This window comes from Musa acuminata, chromosome BXJ1-8, assembly GCF_036884655.1.
Source record: "Musa acuminata AAA Group cultivar baxijiao chromosome BXJ1-8, Cavendish_Baxijiao_AAA, whole genome shotgun sequence".
Lineage (NCBI taxonomy): Eukaryota > Viridiplantae > Streptophyta > Magnoliopsida > Zingiberales > Musaceae > Musa > Musa acuminata.
In genome coordinates this window covers 12,833,669-12,853,365 of record NC_088334.1, presented here as the reverse complement: position 1 = coordinate 12,853,365, position 19,697 = coordinate 12,833,669, and the positions used below count along the sequence as shown (strand labels likewise).

Genomic DNA, 19,697 nt, shown 5'->3' with positions numbered 1-19,697 from the left:
TTCCAATTGATATCAGAGCTATGTTTAAAATCAAATAGAAAGTATTTCAGATCTATTTTGTATTTATATCTATTTGTTAGCACCTTTCACTTGTAAAGAGGCGTTATTTGATTTTGATTGTACAATGCTTAAATGATCTATTTGTATTATCGATCTATTTTTCTATCTCGTCCATCCTATCATCTATTTGTGAGCATTATGAGGTTCATCATGTTTGATCAATAGATTACCATCGATAGCTTGCCATCAGTGACAACATTGTTAAGAATAGTGGCCTCTAGTGGTTGTCAACCTAGTCACAGGTAGTAGCTATATGTAGGTGCTGTTGAAAGCAACAGAAACATGGTGAGGTACAACAACTAACAACGATTACATGTGTGATTTGTGGCGACTATAGTAATGTCGCTACCTATGTTGGCTACAATGCTGCTTTTAACCAACGGTTACAGCAACATTAGTGCAACATTTGCTAGTCGAGACTAATGTTAACTAGAAACTAAAAGCCACGGTTCCTGGTGACAACATGGTAGACTTGTGAGTACAATCACGTGCCACGATGATCATGGTGGTCATCAATCGATGTACATCCATGTCGAGAAATCTAGGGCAACATCATATGCATAACGGAAGAACAAAAACAAAAATATTGATTTCCCATGGCAAAAAGGTTTCTTATTATCGTGCAAAAGTTGGCGCGTAAAAATTCGCGAAATTGAAAAACTATGCATAAGAGAATTACCTAGGGAGATCATATATCCCTGAATTTCTATAGATCTATAAAATTGGATGAATGAGTTCAAATGCTCTCCTCTCTAGTTGTGATCCATGCGACAAGGGTTGTGGCAATGCTCCTCAAATTATTGTTTAAATATTCTCATTGCATATACCATGCACTCAAGAAGGGGTCGACCCTTCTTGCTATCCACATGCCCCAAACTAGGGCTGTTGGCTAAGGAGGAGAGGGGAGAGGAGAATAGGAGGTGGCAACCAAAAAGTCTTAGCCTATGAGCTTTTGGTTCCTCCCATATTTATAGAGGTCTCATATCAACTTAACCTTGATAGATCATATCCTATTGGGTATTAGATCTCCAACTAATTACTCAAGCCTCTTAGATTAGTGGGTCTTTACCCAATAATTTCATATTAGCTCTTATTGGATCTTATATATATGATCCAATAATTCAAGGATTTAATGAATATCCATTAAGATAGGGGCTCCAACGGATATCTCATATCTGAACTTCTATTCGTTGCAACACCTACCATATGTGTGTTATCCTTTAGCCCAAATATTGAGCTAGTCATGAGTCATTTCTATCGGAACTTCTTTTGGCTCAGTAAATTATTATCTCCATAATAATATACTCGACTCATCAACTACGGACATATTAGGCTACTACACCGTAGTCCTTAGACGATACAGGAGAATCCAATCCTTTGGACCTATCTATCCTTAGTTATCATGTACCTATACTCCTCATCCATCTAATATCTAAGAGATCGTATATCGGGCATGGTGCTATTAGGCTCATATGACTTCTTCTCGAGTTTTGCTATAATTGGATTCTCTCGGAGAACTCTTTGTCTCTCAATCTGAACGACCTTGGCCAAGAATTTGTTTGAGAAAAGACACACAAGATATTCCTTCTATGATACCGAGAGTGGATAATTCTCTATCGACACTTAATAGCCCTCATAAGATTGGCTATCACTCATGATGATCGATTATGGTAGATTTGAAACTTTCAAACCTATAAGTCCAGTATCAAAGATTGAGGTACTCATACAGGATATCCTTGGTATCTTAAATCTAAGAACCAGGTATACCACTAGAACGATGAAATTAGTGTATGATAATGAGGTATCATCAAACATTTAGTATTTCGTGAGAGGATCAATTAGTAAACTCATTCTCCAATGAGCACCTGCACTATAGCCCTAATGTCTCCACACAAGTAGCTATGAGACTAGCTACCTCCATTATATGGATGGGTATACAGCACAATAGTCTATCCAGTTATCTCGATGTCCTTCTCGAGTAACCAATGACCGAGATTATTTATGGTCTATGTTTAAAGGTGAATCGATCTCATTATCGTGATCTCATCACGATCCAAATCTCATTCACAGATCCATGGATATCATCATATATTTGTGCAGTAAGTAATACAAAGTGAGAAAATATCATAATAATAATATGCAAAAAGACTGCGTGTCATGTTTTATATGTCATCACTCACGTGATTGGCTTACAGGACATCTATGACTAACAATTTGCACATGGGCACAATAGTAAGACACTACAATAGTGAGATTATCGATCAACCACACGAGAATATCATCCCATTGCGAGTGAAACATAAGCGACTAATGGTTAGTGCACCACCATAAGGACCCACGGGCGTGGGCATGATGGAACGTGGTGGCTAAGAGAGAATCTTAAGGTTTCACTATTGAAATTATAGTTTTTCCCTTACATAGCCTTTAATTCCAATCTATATCCTTTTGATAATTTTGCCATATAGAAACTATATATTTTCATTATATATCCTAAGAAAAAAATATAATTTTAGCCTTCAAAAATTAAATAAATTTGACTTATATTCTTAATTATAAAATTAAATAATTTGATATATTTTAATTAAATATTTTAATTAAACTTAATCATTATTATATTTTAACTGCTTGACTTGATTTAGATTCAATCGATCAAGTTTTAATCAAATTCGAAAAGAGTTAAATTTTAATCAACTTTAATTTTGATTGATCTAATAGAGCTAATGTTTAACCTAACCTTAAGCTTGCCCAATTAAATAAAGTTGACTAGTCTATGTAAGGATTCATACAGAAATAATAAAATTATCAATTATCAATTTTATATTTGATAATTAAAATTTAATTATTGTTCTAGATATTTATTTAATTATTCATATGTATATGTTTGAAGTTATGAAATAATATTTATTTTTTACATAAATATATAATTATGATTTATCATATTTTTAGCTATCATATCTGTTTGGAACGAGTCGGCACTAAGGGGGGTGAATTAATATAGCAATAAAAACGTTAGTTTGAATTTTTTGTTTTGATTAAAATCGATTCGGAAGATGTTAACTTGAAAGCATTCACGAGCATAGGCATAATAAAAGCACAGTAAGGAGGAGAGGCAGTTTGCTATAAAAGTAAATTGCAAGAAGTAAATGCAAACCGAGTTTATAGTGGTTTGTTCGTCATGACATACATCCACTCCTGATTCCTCCTCCGTCGAGGCCACCAACATCCACTATCGGTCTTCTTTCAATAGGCGAAGACCAACCACCTTTAACAGCTCTTTCTCCTTTTACCGGATTTAGGAGATAACCCTTACACCCTCACTTACTCCTCTCTCAAACTATTCTAACACTTAGAAGAAGGAGAAGAATTCACACAAGATTACAGCAACGTTTCTTTTTTTTTCACTCTCAATTCTTGTGTCCTTTAACCAGGGATGAGAGGGGTATTTATAGGCCTCAAGTGGATTCAAACTTGGAGCCTAAAAGAGTCTCATCCTGGGTTTCCCGGGTCATAACGGTACCACCACCTAGTTGAGCGGTACCACTGCCTGACAGTCTCTTAGAGATTGTGTCTAGGCAGTACCATCACTTGACACGGTCTCGAAGATTGTGCTACAACGGTTTCACCTGTTTGGTGAAACCGTTAGAAGAAGGAGAAGAATTCACACAAGATTACAGCAACGTTTCTTTCTTTTTCACTCTCAATTCTTGTGTCCTTTAACTAGGGATGAGAGGGGTATTTATAGGCCTCAAGTGGATTCAAACTTGGAGCCTAAAAGAGTCTCATCCTGGGTTTCCCGGGTCATAACGGTACCACCATCTAGTTGAGTGGTACCACTGCCTGACAGTCTCTCAGAGATTGTGTCTAGGCGGTATCATCACTTGACACGGTCTCGAAGATTGTGCTACAACGGTTTCACCTATTTGGTCATTGTTTGAGCTTTCCACTTGACCCAACACAGCCCAAACAAGGGCCCAACTGACCCCTAATTTAGTTGGTCCAATTCCAATCCAATTATGTGATAATTACAAATTTTAAGATATTTTCTAAGTTAAATAAGTCCATAAGTCTATGTTTCTTCCGGTGAGCTTCCGGCGAACTTCCGATGATCTCTCGACAATGTTCCAGTGGACTCCCGGCAAGCTCCTGGACTTCATGGCGATCTTCTTAGCGAGTTTCGATGAGCTTTTTTAGCAAGCTCCTAGACTTCTCAATCAATTCCGGCAAAACTCCTAACGAACATCCGGACTTCCGACGAACTCTCGAACACCCAACGAAATCGTGTTTGTGACTCTGGGACTTTATTTTGCTTTATGCCTTGCTATCGTAGTTTATCCTGCCCACATAAAACCTACTTCAATCTAGACAATTATTACAAAGTAAATCAAGTGTTGTCCGATATGTCATTGGTTTATCAATGCTTCGTCCGAATCTTCGGTGCATCATCCTCTCTTGTGGCCTATTTCTCAATCGACCAGTTGACCTCCGCAACTCTGATTTACTTGACACAATTTCTGCTCTTCTTGGCTCGATGCCCGAACCCATGGACCGAAGCCTTCTACCGATACGTCGATCGATCCTTTAGCTCGACGCCCAATCTTCTAACATGTTTTTTTTTAGCCCAACATGATTCTTTCTACTTCAATTGTCTTTCCTTGATCGAAGCTTCCTGCGTCACTCTAAACACAGATCAAATCATAAATACTATAAATTAGTTTCATCATCGAGATTCAACAATATCAATTTTATAATAATTAATATTTAATAATTATTATTAAATTTATTTCAATGTAAATTAGATTGAAAAAATTTGATGAATATTATGTGTCATTTATATTCATAAGTTTTATTTGACAAGTAACTACCAAAGTAATCTAGGATGATAGACTATGAGATATAAATAATAATAAATATTTTATCATTTATAAGATATTTTATTATTATATTGCTCTTGTATCCATCAAAGAAATATAGACTATTAACTTATAAAATTATATTAAAAATTAATTCTAAATGATATTAAAAATAATATTTATAATAACATACATAATTAGTAAATTTAGATAATCCAAAAAATAAATCTATTTTAAGTAGTTATGTAATAAGATAGAATGATACCATTTTGGATGTAGGATATTTATAATGATACTTCCTTCGTTATATTTTTATAAATTTCCCTATATTTTTTAATTAAATTATTATAAATATCTAATGTATATGTAATTTATACTAAGTGTATTTGTCATGACCCTAACTGGCCTATCAACTTCGTTTGATCTAAACCATTGATCAAAATGCTTAAGGTGAAGTTAATAGTAATATACTCATCAGATCTTTATAAGTCAATCTCAATCTTGCCCACTTCCAATGTGGGACTAATTAGGGGTGTTATAATCTCCCCCACTCAAAGGCTTGACGTCCTCGTCAAGGCCTAGCATGACCCAGATCAAACCCTAGCATAGTGCATGTGAGACGTAACCCAATGGTGGCTCCACGTCGTGACAAGTTTTCTAACTCCATCTATGGGTAGCCCTTTCCTACTCGAGCCCCCTCACCATGCCCAAAGCCCAAATACTAGGTCGACTCTAATACCAAATGTCACAATCCAAGCCTGATGGGCTAACTAACCTATCAATTTTGTTTGGTCTAAACCACTGACCAAAATACTTAAGCTGAAGTTGATAGTAGTACACTCATCAGACCATTTTATGCCTCTCCATCTGCTCACTTCCGATGTGAAAGGAATCCATCCCGTGGAATATGCCTCTCCATCCGCTATTAGGAGGAATCCATCCCGTGGAATATGCCTCTCCATCCGCTATTAGGAGAAATCCATCCCGTAGAATATGCCTCTCCATCCATTGTTAAAAGAGTGCACCATCGGGTGATGTATGCCTTTGTTATTATGTATATATGTGTTGCATGTTGTTGTTGCATGATTTTATTTATTATATAAGAAATTATCATCATTTTTTTGATACATAAGTTTTATAATGAATCGATATATTATCATTTCTTATTGAATTATTGATACTTATTTTTATTTCATAAATATTGAATATTATTTTAATGATTATTTTGAGGTTCCTATCAACATGTGTATTTGCTAATATGTTTTTATCTTATATTTATTTTCAGAGTAATCTACTATTTTATAATAGATCTGAAGTTTGGGTAGAAGAGACTTTTGACCCTATTAAGAAGATATGGTTCTTTTTCTAATTAATAGAATATTTACTATTATAAATATAAGGATTTGAATTTAAAGAAGAATGAAAAAATAAAAGAGAGTTTATTATATAAATTATGAATAATAAATTACTGATTTATTGGTCTTTTTATAAATCCAAGATATGATAATTTAATGGTATCAGAGCAATGATTTTAAGGACCTGTTGGAATATGTGATCATAAGGTTAAAATATTAGATGATCCAATTAATTTTTGAGATTTATATTTTGAGAATTAGATTATAATACAACTAAAATATAAATTTAAGATATTATGATCATTTTTTAAGTCAAATATGATTCTTTTTATAAAAATAATTGATTAAAGATATTACTAAAAGAGAATCTAGTTAAATGAGTTGAAATAGGATTATAGAGTAAAAGGTCAAAATTTTATTTTTCTCTAAATTAAAATAAATGTTGTATTAGTTTATCTTATAAATTCTCGTTTTACATTTTGAATATAATTTTTCCATGGCCCTCTTGTCCCCTTTTTGAAAAGTAAATTAGGATTGTTAATTTAATAAATAAATAATATCAATTGACTTAGTAATTCATGAAGATGCACATATTAGATTTATATCTAATACTTTTAAAAAATAATTTGGTCATCTGACTAGAAATATTATATGATGCAAGTTAGTTAGAATTTTCATTTTATTTTATAAAAAGTAAATAAATTAAGTTTCTTACATAAGTCTTATAGTATTTATTATTTCGACCATATCATTTTCATGTGAGGGACCTAAAATTCATTCATATAATTTTGTTATAAATTTAAAGTAGATTATATATGAAGAAAGTTTGACATAATTTCTACTATAGTTTGACATATTATTTTTGTTACCCTTTGTTCTAGAATATTATTTTATCTATAATTATGAATACGGTAAATTAATAAAACATATTTGTTATGGTTTCTTTAGGATCGATAATTAATTTTTTTTATTTTGTCTTACATTATTATGAATGTTTATAGTTAAAATATCTAGTTTTACTAATTAAAGATTATACTAAGTTTCAATTATTCTATCATATGTATAAGTTTTGATAATTTTAGGTTCAAAAATTTTATAGGATCTTTTAAAAATATAAATTAAAAAGTATTTACATTTATAATTTTTGTTAACATATATTATTCTTAAAATTAGGATTTGATTTTACATATGCTAGGATGGTTTGTAGAAGTTATTATTGACATTAATAAAATATATACCTTTGGAGTTGAATAAATTTGATCATGCATCAATATTTAAACTTAATTGTATGAGTAATTAATTTGAATAGAGTTTTGATTTAATGTCAAATTAATTATAAGATATTATTTGTTTAATGTAACGACGAGATCTAATGAGGATTAAATATAATGTTATTTCTTTGACATATATAATATATAAATAATTTAAAATTATAAAAAAAAATATATGTTGAATAGTTGGATAAATTTTCATCATTTCAATTATTTTTTATTGTTGAGTTGCACCTCAACTTATATTTTATGTCAACAATCAATCAATTTTTAAAACTTAAAAATTTTATTGATTTATCATATATAAAATTTGATATATGGGTAATCTAAAACCAAATTTATTTAATGAGTTTCATTAATTTATCATATATTTTATGTTAAAAAAATATATATCTTTTGACTTAAAAGTTTTGGAGTGACATATTAAATCTGAATATGTTTCAAGCTAATTTAGTTTTGTCATTTAACTTGGTATTGCAAGAGATAACTATATTGATTAATATTATTTTTAATCAAATTTGGGGACCAAATTTTTATTAAGTGAGGGAGAAATGTAATCACCGATAATTTCTCTCTTAACATAAATTAATTACTATAAATGATGTATTGTTTTATTATTAACTTCTATTTGTGTAATGTATTTAAGGAAATAATTTAATTTGGTTTCCTTAATTATATGGATAAGTTAGAAATTCTATTAATTAATTTATTTCCTAACGAGTGATTTGATTTTTAGAAAGTAAATAGTTTATATTCCATTTTCGTGAGTGAACTATAAGAAATAAATATTATATTTCTCTTTTTTATGTGAAAGAAAAATAAAAATAAATTAAAATAAGAATTAAATTATTACTCACATTATGAGGAGATCTCATCTTCTCTTATATAAAGGGGATTCCTATTCCCTCATTCCTCACTGAGCCTAATAATGGGAGTATTGAGGAAAGGACTTCCCAAGGAGATGATATCGAGAATTTTAAGTTAATGGATTTTTAGTTAATGGATTTAAGTTATTTTTTAATAATTTTAAATATTAAAATTTAATTTAATAAGATGAGTCTAATTAGGGTCCGGCTTGAGTCAGGTTGATCTATCAGATCGGATCGATGAATAATAAATGATGAATAATAAATGAGTTTATTATGTAAATGATGAATAATAAAATACTAATTTATTATTCTTTTTATAAATCCGGGATGTGATAGCATTAGACTTTGATGTTAAAATGATCATAGACATAACTAATTTTTATTAAATAAATAATTAAGATAAATGATTAAAAAAAATTAAAAGACTTATTTTTATGATAATTACTAGTAATATTTAGACTTTATTATAGTCTACGACCAACACATTAGAATATTTAAAGATCAATTTAAATTTATTTGTAAGTAATTTGTTAACAGATTAATAAAAAAATTGAATGAGATATAGTATGATAGTATTTGTTGTTAAGAATATTATGAATGTAGTCGAGTTATTTCTTGTATAATTTATTTTTAATTTTAATTTTTTTAGTTTAACTCATTTAAAATTTACTATAATAAAATTAAGGATATAGAAAACTTAAATGAGTTAACTAGTATATCTGTTTAGAAAGAATTAAGACTAAAATAGAAAAATCTCATAATATTTTTTATATTATTAAAGGAGTGAGTAATAGTAAGAGATCGAAATATAATTTATCAAATAAATCAAATGAGTTTATAAATATTATATAAATTTATAAAAAATCTTTACGTTAAAGTGGTATTGTATGTTTTAGTTTGATGCTCCTTTATCATTTTTTTATTTAAGAGATTATTATTTCTTAAATTTTTAAGAGAATTTATGAATGTAAATAATAAAATAACATTAATAAACTTGCACATGTTATTGATGTCATCGCTAATAATATGATAAAACAATCACAATCGATAATTTTGAGAAGATCTTTAAGGGAAAGAAGATCTATCATTTTTTTATTATTATATATTATATTTATAAAAATATGATTATGACATATGAATTAAAAGAATCCCTTATAATTTCACAAGTTATGAAAATTGACAATCGTGAAAAATTGTATAATGTAATAAAAGAAGAATCGAAGTCAATAGAGCATAATGATGTTTTGAAAACACATCAAATTATTCAATAACTACGAAAGAATCTATCATAACAACATGACTTAAGGGATAATATAAAACTATATAAAATTAATTATATAACTAAAAATTTTACTCATAAAAAAAGCATTAATCACAACGAGACATTTATCTAATAAACGTGTTAAGAATCAATATAATATTACTAACTCATTATGATTTTTATATTACATCATATTAATATGAAAATAAATTTTCAAAATAGATATATAGATTTATATGAATTAACCTAAACGATTCATAGAAAAAATATATAAAAATTAATATTTAAATTTTAAAAATTTATTTATGTCCTTAAATTCATTTATTCAAATATTTAATCTATCATTATTCTATTTTAGTTTATGACATTAAAATTTTTTATATAATAATAATATAATTATAATTTTCATCTCGAAATGCGTCGATTACCAACAACAAAATATGCCAACTACTTGCCGTGGCAGCTACTACATGAACGGACTTTTTCTCATCACCGAGCTCCACAAATCAAGAACATTCGGATGCACTATGAAATCATGCATCCCCGGAAACTCTAGATGGAGCATTTTTCTTCTCTTTTGAAGTAATTTAGGGATATATGGTCCCAAATAACCGACCTGCGAAAACTTTTGATATGAAAATAGTGCAGTAAAGTTAACATCACAAACATCAAACAAATGGTGTAGCCCAGTCCTTCACAATATGGGCACTCTGCATCTTCATCAATCCACTCCAAAAACACATCAGATCAGTATCACCATAATAATCCTTCGAACAAACCTGCGGTTCGGCATTTGGTTCCACAGTTCCATCACATTCTGCGAAAAGCAAAAAGAAATGAATAGTTAGTGTTGCCAGAAAAAAAAATAAAAAAAAAGGACCAGAATGTTGTGTTCGTGGTGACCACATGGTTTTACGATGATAAAAAGGACCGGAATGAGTTCGGGCAGATCAAGAATCACCTCGAGGTAGATCCGACCCGTTTTATATTCGCCCGTCTTGTCCACTTGCCTTACGATGGGAGGCGGATACAGGTCAAACGACTGGGGCCCGCTCCCGCCACCGACGCATCAAGTGCCGCTCAGCTGCTGTGGTCCAATAGGCAGACCACCAAATTCCTACTCCATCTTCAATCCACGATATGATTGGTACGACATACACGTGTTCTTTTTCTTTAGGGCAAAAAAAGACGGGATATCGACACTCGATTCAACAGACCACATGTCAACAAGTAAATAAACGGGGGTGAAGGATTGAGAGTTGGGAGTGCACGCAACTTGAAAAGTCGATCAATACTTGCTGTGGAAACAAATTCCATATGAGAAAGACACTCACGGAGTAGATGTGCAGAGCAACGAGTCCCTCTAAAACCATCACTCTCGATTTCTATTCCTGCAAATGGATGAAGATCAAATGGACATCTTGTTACATACTAATGAAAAGATTAAAACAGGAGTAGATGATAAGAACATCTTGTTGCATCTAAGTCAGCAATCAACAAAAGACAACCGATATTAGAGATTGAAATAAGAGTGACACGGACATATTAGGAGGAATAAATACCTGTGGCCTTTCATTTGGAGAAGACGTGTGACGCGCATGGTTTCGTACCGCGCATCTTTGGACTTGTTTGCGGTTATCGTTGTACACACATATTATATATATATACCTTCAACCACCACGCGACCCATGCGAGATGTGATGTTAACAATGGCCAAGTAGAATAAGAAATAATGGAGTGGACCCCGGGGATTGATACCTGATTGCTTCTTACCTGGTCGAACTCCACAAGAGCTGAAACTTCATCCTCTCTCAGGGAGGAGAGCTGAAGGAGAGGTGGTCGGTTTTTGGAGGATGGGGATCAACAAGAAGACCTTGGCAATCACCCTCTTCTTCCAACTGCTTTCCTCGGTCGCATGCTTCAGTCGGAGCGATTTCACTTCCACTTTCCTCTTCGGCACCGCAACCTCTTCTTATCAGGTAATCTGATGATGTTTCAGATTTGCAGCACTTGAAAATTCACTTCTTCCTAGAAGAGAAATAAGGAAAAAAAAGAAAGAGACAATGCTGTCAATCTGCAAAAGATCTTTAATTATGCTTCATCTTTGTCTTAAGATGGTATAGAGGAGACCACGCCCTGTAAGATAAAATGGTCGCATGAAAACAAAAAAAGTTGCAGACTTTGTACATAGCTTGATCGAGGAAGTACATACCTATCATGGCTCGGGGGGCACATCCAAGCCAGCAATGGTCAGTGGATGGGCACAGAGCCACAAAGAATTCTCGGATCACGGTGGTTCTGGAAACATACAGCCATGATATGGTACTACTACATGCCTGAATCAGAAAAGGACATGTCACGATTCAAAATGTTTAGATCCTTTCATCTCTCTCTTTTCGATTTCATGTGATGCCTGAATCAGAAAACTTTCATTTGGGTAGTTTTCGTGCTGATAAACAAAAAATATTTGCATATGTATACTCAGCTGCAAGAAAAAGTTATTTAATTATTTGAAACAATCATTGCAAACATTGCACTTAAAGAAATCTTCACAAAAATAAATTGAGATTTCAAATGAGTCGACATATCAAGATTCCATCCCAATCATTGCAAACAAAAAATTTTATACTGTGTAATAGCAGATATCAGAGGAAAGAAGACATGATAAAGCGGTTCTGTCAAAAGAACAGTATAGGGAAGTACCTAAATCTATAACTGAGGGTTGTTCAGAAAAATGGTTTACCAAGCAAGCAAAAACTGCCCAAAAGCAACCCATCCGGTCCGATTCAATTCGCCTGATTTTCTCCATAGAACTATGACTCAAATAACTGCATGATGCAAATAATATGAACATGCAACATTAATAAAGGAAACAATTAATGGTTTCTTCAAGTTAAGCAGGCGAGGGTGGTTAAAAAATGAAAACAAAATTCAAGAACTATCATCTTAACGTACATTATAAAAAAAAAAAGACTAGGGAAAACTAGTTGAGGTGTGATTTTGAATGAAACCCACTTAAACAAATTTCTGATCCTGTAAAACAGAGACATACGTGGGTTTAGATAACGGCAGGCTGATGGAACATTGAAATAGTCATATGTTGTGGCACTTCAAATTCAACAAGCAACATAATCGAACCTTAAAAGCCATTTTTATCATAGCATAATCTTTAACTTTTGGGACCAAAATGAAAGCATTTGCAAAAAGGGGAACAAAAGCCAATAATAGACCTACAGAAGTTCCTTTCACGAGATCTGAAAAGCACAAATTTGTACAAAGTGCAATGGTTCCCTCTTCCAAATATCAGGGATGGTCATGGTGTCATATTGGAGATCAATAGAAATACATCTTCATGGCTTAATCATTTGATTGAAAAAATAAATCATTTGTGATACATGTTCATATTTCCTTAAATGTTCTTTATCCATATTCTTTCAGATTGAAGGTGCATATTTAGAAGGTAACAAGAGTTTGAGCAATTGGGATGTTTTCACTCACTTACCAGGTGATGTCACTATTATTTCACAATCTTTGTTTTTCATCAGCATAGTAAATACTAAACATGTGTACTATAACATGAGAGTCTCTTCAGTAGCCTGGCTTTGTATAATTTCTTTGGCAAGACATAGCATCATAAACATTTTAGGATCTTTTTTCCATAAAAGAACAGAAATGCAACCTATCTGATATGGTAGTGTGATACATCAACAGTGGATGTAGTTATTTTGTAAAATCAAGACTTCACAGACGGACTTTACTAGTAAGTTAAATTCCTTTACATCTCATGTCAAGGGTTGACATGACGGTTAATAACAAAAATCATCAAATGCATTGTTGTCCCCTGGAATGAGAAACAGGATTCTAACTCATTTCTGAATTTTGACTTGCACTTTTATATTGTAAAATATTTACCTATTCTTTCTGGCTCCGAGTTAACTTGTACTGTAATCTTGTATATTCATACACACTTCCCCTTAACTCATATCCACATCCCATATAACCGTATGGGCTGTTTTACATGATTTCCATGAGAAGAAACAGAAAAAAAAAAAAAAAAAAAAAAAGTTTATATTGTGAAGTCAGATTCTATTTGTTTCCATGTGCACTCAAGGCTGTTTGCACAAACTACTAATAAAAGCCTCAACATTTTTTTCCTTTATCAGGAAAAATTAAAGATGGGAGAACTGGTGACATTGCTGATGATCATTATCATCGATACATGGTAAATCATCGCATCAAAGATCATAACAACAGAGAAATATAATTATTATTCAAAGAAGAATGATATATTGCCTTCCCACTGGTACACTGATATTATTGAGCAGGAAGATATTAGCTTAATGCATTCCCTTGGCGTTAACTCCTACAGATTCTCCATGTCATGGTCAAGAATTCTTCCAAGTGAGTTCTGTTCATCTACTGTTATGTTGCAAATTAGATCTGTTACTCATGAAACTTTTTCTGACAAATAGGAGGTCGATTTGGGGATGTAAACCCAGTTGGAATAAAATTCTACAATAGGATTATTGATTCCCTTTTAGTCAAAGGTAAATGGCTACTCTCTAATTCATATATTTCATCCTAATATTTGCATGTAACCTTTTAATAGTAAACTTGGAATTACAAGCATAATAACTAACTTCTATGCAAATCATAAACAAAGACGGTCACTATCATTATGTTTTATTTCTTTGCTGGCTAGGAATACAACCATGCAAATCAGAAACAAAGACTGTCACTATCATTATGTTTTATTTCTTTGCTGGCTAGGAATACAACCATTCGTAACGCTGAATCATTTTGATGTACCTCAAGAACTTGAAGACCGGTATGGTTCATGGTTGAGTCCACAAATAAGGTATGTTCTATTTTACAACCTTGACTTCTTACAAGCTCAATGTTTCATAGGCACTAATTGCCCTTTAATGGCCAATGCACATTTTCAGGGAAGATTTTGGACATCTTGCAGAAGTATGTTTCAAGGAATTTGGTGACAGAGTAAAATTCTGGACCACATTCAATGAACCAAACCTTTTTGTAAAATTTAGTTATGCGTTTGGAAAGTATCCCCCAGGCCGTTGTTCAGAACCATATGCGAACTGTACTACTGGAGATTCTGAAGTCGAACCATATATAGCTGCCCACAATATTATCTTATCACATGCAACTGCAGTTGATATCTATAGAAAAAACTATCAGGTGGTTCTGAATATATTGCTGCCAATTGTATCTTAATTGTCCTAGATGTCCTTTTTAATTTTTATGAAATCAAGGTTAGAATTCTCCTTTATCTGTGTTCTATCTATATTGAAAGGAAATAAATTGCATAATAAAGTAAATGCAAAAGCCTCGAAAGACCTATCTATTCTCGTGCTGCCTATAAAAATGAGTAACTTAATGCATCTTTTTCAAGGTCAAACAAGGTGGATCCATTGGGATAGTGATCACCTCAAAGTGGTATGAGCCATTGACAAATTCAACAGCTGATTATTTGGCAACTCAACGAGCTTTATCTTTCGAAGGGCCATGGTATTTTTCTTGTACCTGAACTTATAGGCACTGTCAATATCATATTATTACTCTCATGAATATAGTACAAAAAATTCAATACAATCTAAATTGAAGGACTTTATGCTGTGAAACTTTTGTTTCCTCCTGATCAATTCTTTGCATAGTTCAGTTCCCTTGCTATTTCAGTATGTTGAGTTGTGAAAGAAAATGCATTTGCATGTCGCAAATTGTATCTGAACACAGACTTATATCACTATTCAATGTGAGTATCTGTAACAAAGTTTATGTTACCTATTATGTATGTTATTTTTTCAAATCTTGCATGGAACAACATGGGGTGCTGAATACTCTTTATCATGCATTAGATGTAGTCTAATACTAATTCTTGTATTTGTAGGATTTTAGACCCCATACTTCTTGGCGATTATCCATCAGAAATGCATGAAGTCCTAGGTTCAAGATTGCCCATATTCACCTATGAAGAAAAGAAATTATTGTTGAACAAATTGGACTTTATTGGAATCAACCATTACTCCACCAATTATGTGATGGACTGTATGCTCTCTTCATGTGATTTGGATGGCTACATGAGAGATGCATTAATAGCCACCACCGGATACAAAGATGGAGTGCTGATTGGAGAACCGGTATGAGCATGCAACGAATCAGACGATTTTTCAAACAACAGAGTAGAATATTTACACTAAGCTTTTAGTCCCCTTGCATGCTTTAAATTACTTCAATCCTCTGTAACATGACTTCTATAAGGTAGAGCAGTCTGGCTCAAATATCTGCAGAAGACTAGAATATGACCCCATGCAACCTCCACTAACATCAACCACAGAATAGTTTTAGGTAGCATTTGGTTCGGTGTTTAGGAGGGTTAAACTGCGGTTTAGAGGTCAAACCGAGTAAATGAAGTTAGGAGAGGTTTGTTTTGAACTATATGAAGTAGTTTAACCAATATAATCAAGGTTAAAGAGGGAGCAACCATACAAAAAGAATGACACATACAGGTTCGTTAGACTTTGTTTTGTTAGGATATTGACACGGTTATTTTAATGTAAAACCAAATGCAACCTTAGATCTCATACTCGCAATGTTTATGGACAAGAAGCACATGTTATAAGCAGAAATGTTTGGTACTGAAATTGTTTGCGGTTGTAATATAGTTCTTTAAACAATAAGAATGCATAAAGAAAAAATCTTACTGAACTTATTTTGCCTTGCAGACTGCCTTGCCAACATATTATGCGGTTCCATATGGTATAGAAAAAATGGTCCGGTACATCATGGAAAGATATAACAATGTACCTATGTACATTACGGAAAATGGTAAGTGGTAAAGTCGAAGAAGAAAATGGTAAGATGTAACTTGGATTGGCTGTGTACTTTGTTGGTCAACTTGCATCAGGTTAAAAATTGACTTGGACCGACGCACCTATTCTGCAACCCAATTCTATGATATTTTTTTAAGACTCCACTAAAGCACTTCATGATAAACAAGTGAGGACATTTAGTAGCCATTACCAATTATTGATGTGTCACATGCTATCCATTGAAGCACAACACGGTTCATATCATCATTTCCATTCTGATTGATACAGACTTTTATTTCTAGCAAACAAACAAGAAAAATCTTATCGTCTTCCACCTTAATGCATCTTTTCATCATGTGTGGCACTTCTGCACTTGCAAGGTTATGCACAAGGAAGCAGCGGTGCCTTTACAAAGGAATTGATCAATGACACAGAGAGGATAAAATTTATGCACTCCTACCTCACCTTTTTGTCTGCTGCCATAAGGTAATCATTGGGTATAAAAAACAACAAGGCAATTCCACCTATAGATATGAACTATGTGCTAAATATCTAACCAAAGATACTCAAGATCATGCCTTTACAAAATATTTTGATTATCTTTCTAAAGTCAAACTTGACATCTAACGTATACATGGATCTATCATGTCACCTTGTAGACAAAAAGAAAATAATTTGCTGATTCTGTGTATCCTAATGCAGCCAAGGAGCTGATGTGAGAGGTTACTTCTCTTGGTCTCTTCTAGATAATTTTGAGTGGGCATTTGGTTATACCGTCAGATTTGGACTCTTTCATGTTGACTACAAGACACAAAGAAGAACCCCAAAGCTATCTGCTAAATGGTACAAGAAATTTCTCAGTGGTAAAAAGCTACACCTGAGGACGAGCACTCAAAATAATGAGATTTAATTCCCCTTTCGAGGTGAAGTTGCTAGATCATATTGTTTGAGAAACCTTGTGCACATGTTGAAGAATATTGAGAAAAAATTATTGAAAACATTCAGAAACGTCAAGAATGTAAGATATATTTTAAATATATCTTAATAGTCAGCTTCACTTTTTGTTATCGTTATGTACAAACATTACGATTGTGTGGTAATGTATTAAGATATTGTGCTGAACATAATGTTCATTTTATCTGCAGCAGCAATACCTTGTAAATATGGTTCTTGAATTTGCTAAGAAACAACAATCATTCATGGTGTGCCTATATTGAGTGACATCTCAAGTACTACACACAATAGTATGCAGATACACAGTTATGTATGCGCATCTAAAACTGCATATGAATCTAAAAAGGAAAGGTACATATGTTGTTGGCCTTTGGGGTTAGGAATTAGAACAATAAGATGTGGAATGGTTTAGACCAAGCACTGAAACGCACATGCATAACAAAGTTCTCATATATATATATAAAGTTGTGAAGTTTGCATGACCACCAGGGTTTTGATTGATTAGCCCATGACTATCACTGTTAAACCCAAATATGTTCTGTTCTATTATAACTTCAACAGTTCATTAGCATGGGAAAGTGCTAAAATAAGATAAAGGAGGAGCATGTCAAGGACCAGCAGAAATGTTGGGCAATTTTATGCTATTGTTAAAGTTATGAAAATTATTCACAATGTATATATATTTATATACATATATATCTCCAGTTGCACCAAGTGGAAAGATGTGATGGTCTCTATCAGAAACTCCATAAAGTTAAATTCCTTGTGTCAAGCCTTGTCACAACCAATGATCAATACCAGTCTTAGGTACCACATTGCATAAAGGTCCATGCAACTGCAGTCTGAGGATTAGGGCACCTGCACTTGCAGAGAATGTAAACTGATATGTAATAAGTATCCACATAGATAATCCCTAAGAGCGTGAAAACATTGTCCTATACCATTTGTGTTGTGTCTCCTTATTACTTTTATCTATGTTGTGATGTCAGTTTATTACTATAAACATGGTCCATGATGTAATAACTATTATCACATTACTCAAATTATTGTGCCTTATCACTTAAAATAGCTTCTAAATGATTATAGATATCATTTCGTAGGTTTTGGGTTTGATCTACCGATTTATTATTTAAGATCACATTATTGATTTCTTTGTTGTACCTGGTTATTTATTATTTTTAACTAAAAAAATTTAAAACATGAAAAAAAATCATAAATTTATTTTTGAATAATAAAAAAATATTTAAAATTACGGAACCGACTATTCGAATCGAATAGTTCCGATTCTTGAACCATCGATTTCTAAACAAGCAGTTCTGATTTCCCAAACCTAGAAACGGAACCAAATCACCCGGGGCCAATTTCAGTTCGGTTTGGAACCGATGAACCTTCGGCCCCGTTCGATTCCGACTTCGATCTGATTTGAATCAAACTATGGTTTCCACCAAACTTTCAGTAGAACTTCCAACTGAAGACCGAATAGACTTTGGTTTCCACCAAATTTAATCATTCGTTTGAGCAATCACTCGGCGACACACGGATTGCACTTGCACGAATGTTCCAAGAACAACTAAGCTTGAAGCAAAAGAACCCAATTGAAGAAACATTCGAAAGCAGCGGAATAAATCTTCAACCTTACGTAATCTGATGTTCTGCAAGTAAGCAAAATCTCAATCAGATGAGCTAAAATTATTACTTACATCGCCATCCGTCTTCCGAGGACAAATCTTGATGAATCGATGACCGTCCATGTAACGCTCCTCCACCATCTAATCAGAGGAAACAACACTTTAGTTGACCAAATACCATCAAATCGTACGGTGATAACGCACATGACGTTCTCGTTTTCGACAAGTCAGGTGAGAGAGAAGAAAAGCGAACCTTGATTTCGACGGGAACGACGATTAAAATCGAAGAAAACGGAGATTCATTGCTAAAGACGCCGCCGTCCACGGTGGAAGTCATCAACAACGGGGGTCTGTTCAGGGTTTCCACGGCCCCATTGGTCGCGCGCGTGCTCTCTCACGTAAAGGGCAAAACGGGTGGGTGGGTGGGTTTTGAAAAGTGGTTCTTTTACTAATTTGCCCTTAGCAATTTTGAAATAGCGTCATTGCCCCTTTAATTTTTGATGTGTGAAGATATTTGCATATTAATTCCTCAAAGGCAAAAGAATTGTTTATAATTTATCTGTCATTTCCTATCTGTTATAACTCTCAATCACTGTTGGAAAGGTCAAAATTTATTCGA

The 19,697-nt window shown here is 32.9% G+C and overlaps 1 protein-coding gene and 2 long non-coding RNA genes across 3 annotated transcripts; 1 reads left to right on the top strand and 2 right to left on the bottom strand.

Annotated features, from left to right (window-relative positions):
* Nucleotides 1-10,282: 10,282 nt before the first annotated feature.
* Nucleotides 10,283-12,055, bottom strand: LOC135587576 (uncharacterized). The gene is made up of 4 exons (XR_010475915.1): nt 11,879-12,055; nt 11,229-11,694; nt 10,628-11,057; nt 10,283-10,483 (listed from the first exon to the last, which is right to left on the bottom strand). It is a non-coding gene; the product is annotated as an uncharacterized LOC135587576 (long non-coding RNA).
* On the top strand, nt 11,511-17,643 carry LOC135587575 (beta-glucosidase 18-like). The gene is made up of 12 exons (XM_065079147.1): nt 11,511-11,645; nt 13,105-13,171; nt 13,830-13,888; nt 13,992-14,067; nt 14,139-14,213; nt 14,437-14,524; nt 14,613-14,865; nt 15,080-15,195; nt 15,575-15,824; nt 16,410-16,512; nt 16,877-16,982; nt 17,199-17,643. The coding sequence occupies exons 1-12, from the start codon at nt 11,520-11,522 to the stop codon at nt 17,404-17,406; spliced, it is 1,527 nt and encodes a 508-aa protein (XP_064935219.1). The 5' UTR covers nt 11,511-11,519; the 3' UTR covers nt 17,407-17,643.
* Nucleotides 12,327-19,462, bottom strand: LOC108953665 (uncharacterized). Its single transcript, XR_001979566.2, has 3 exons — nt 19,332-19,462; nt 19,151-19,219; nt 12,327-12,494 (listed from the first exon to the last, which is right to left on the bottom strand). It is a non-coding gene; the product is annotated as an uncharacterized LOC108953665 (long non-coding RNA).
* Nucleotides 19,463-19,697: the final 235 nt, after the last annotated feature.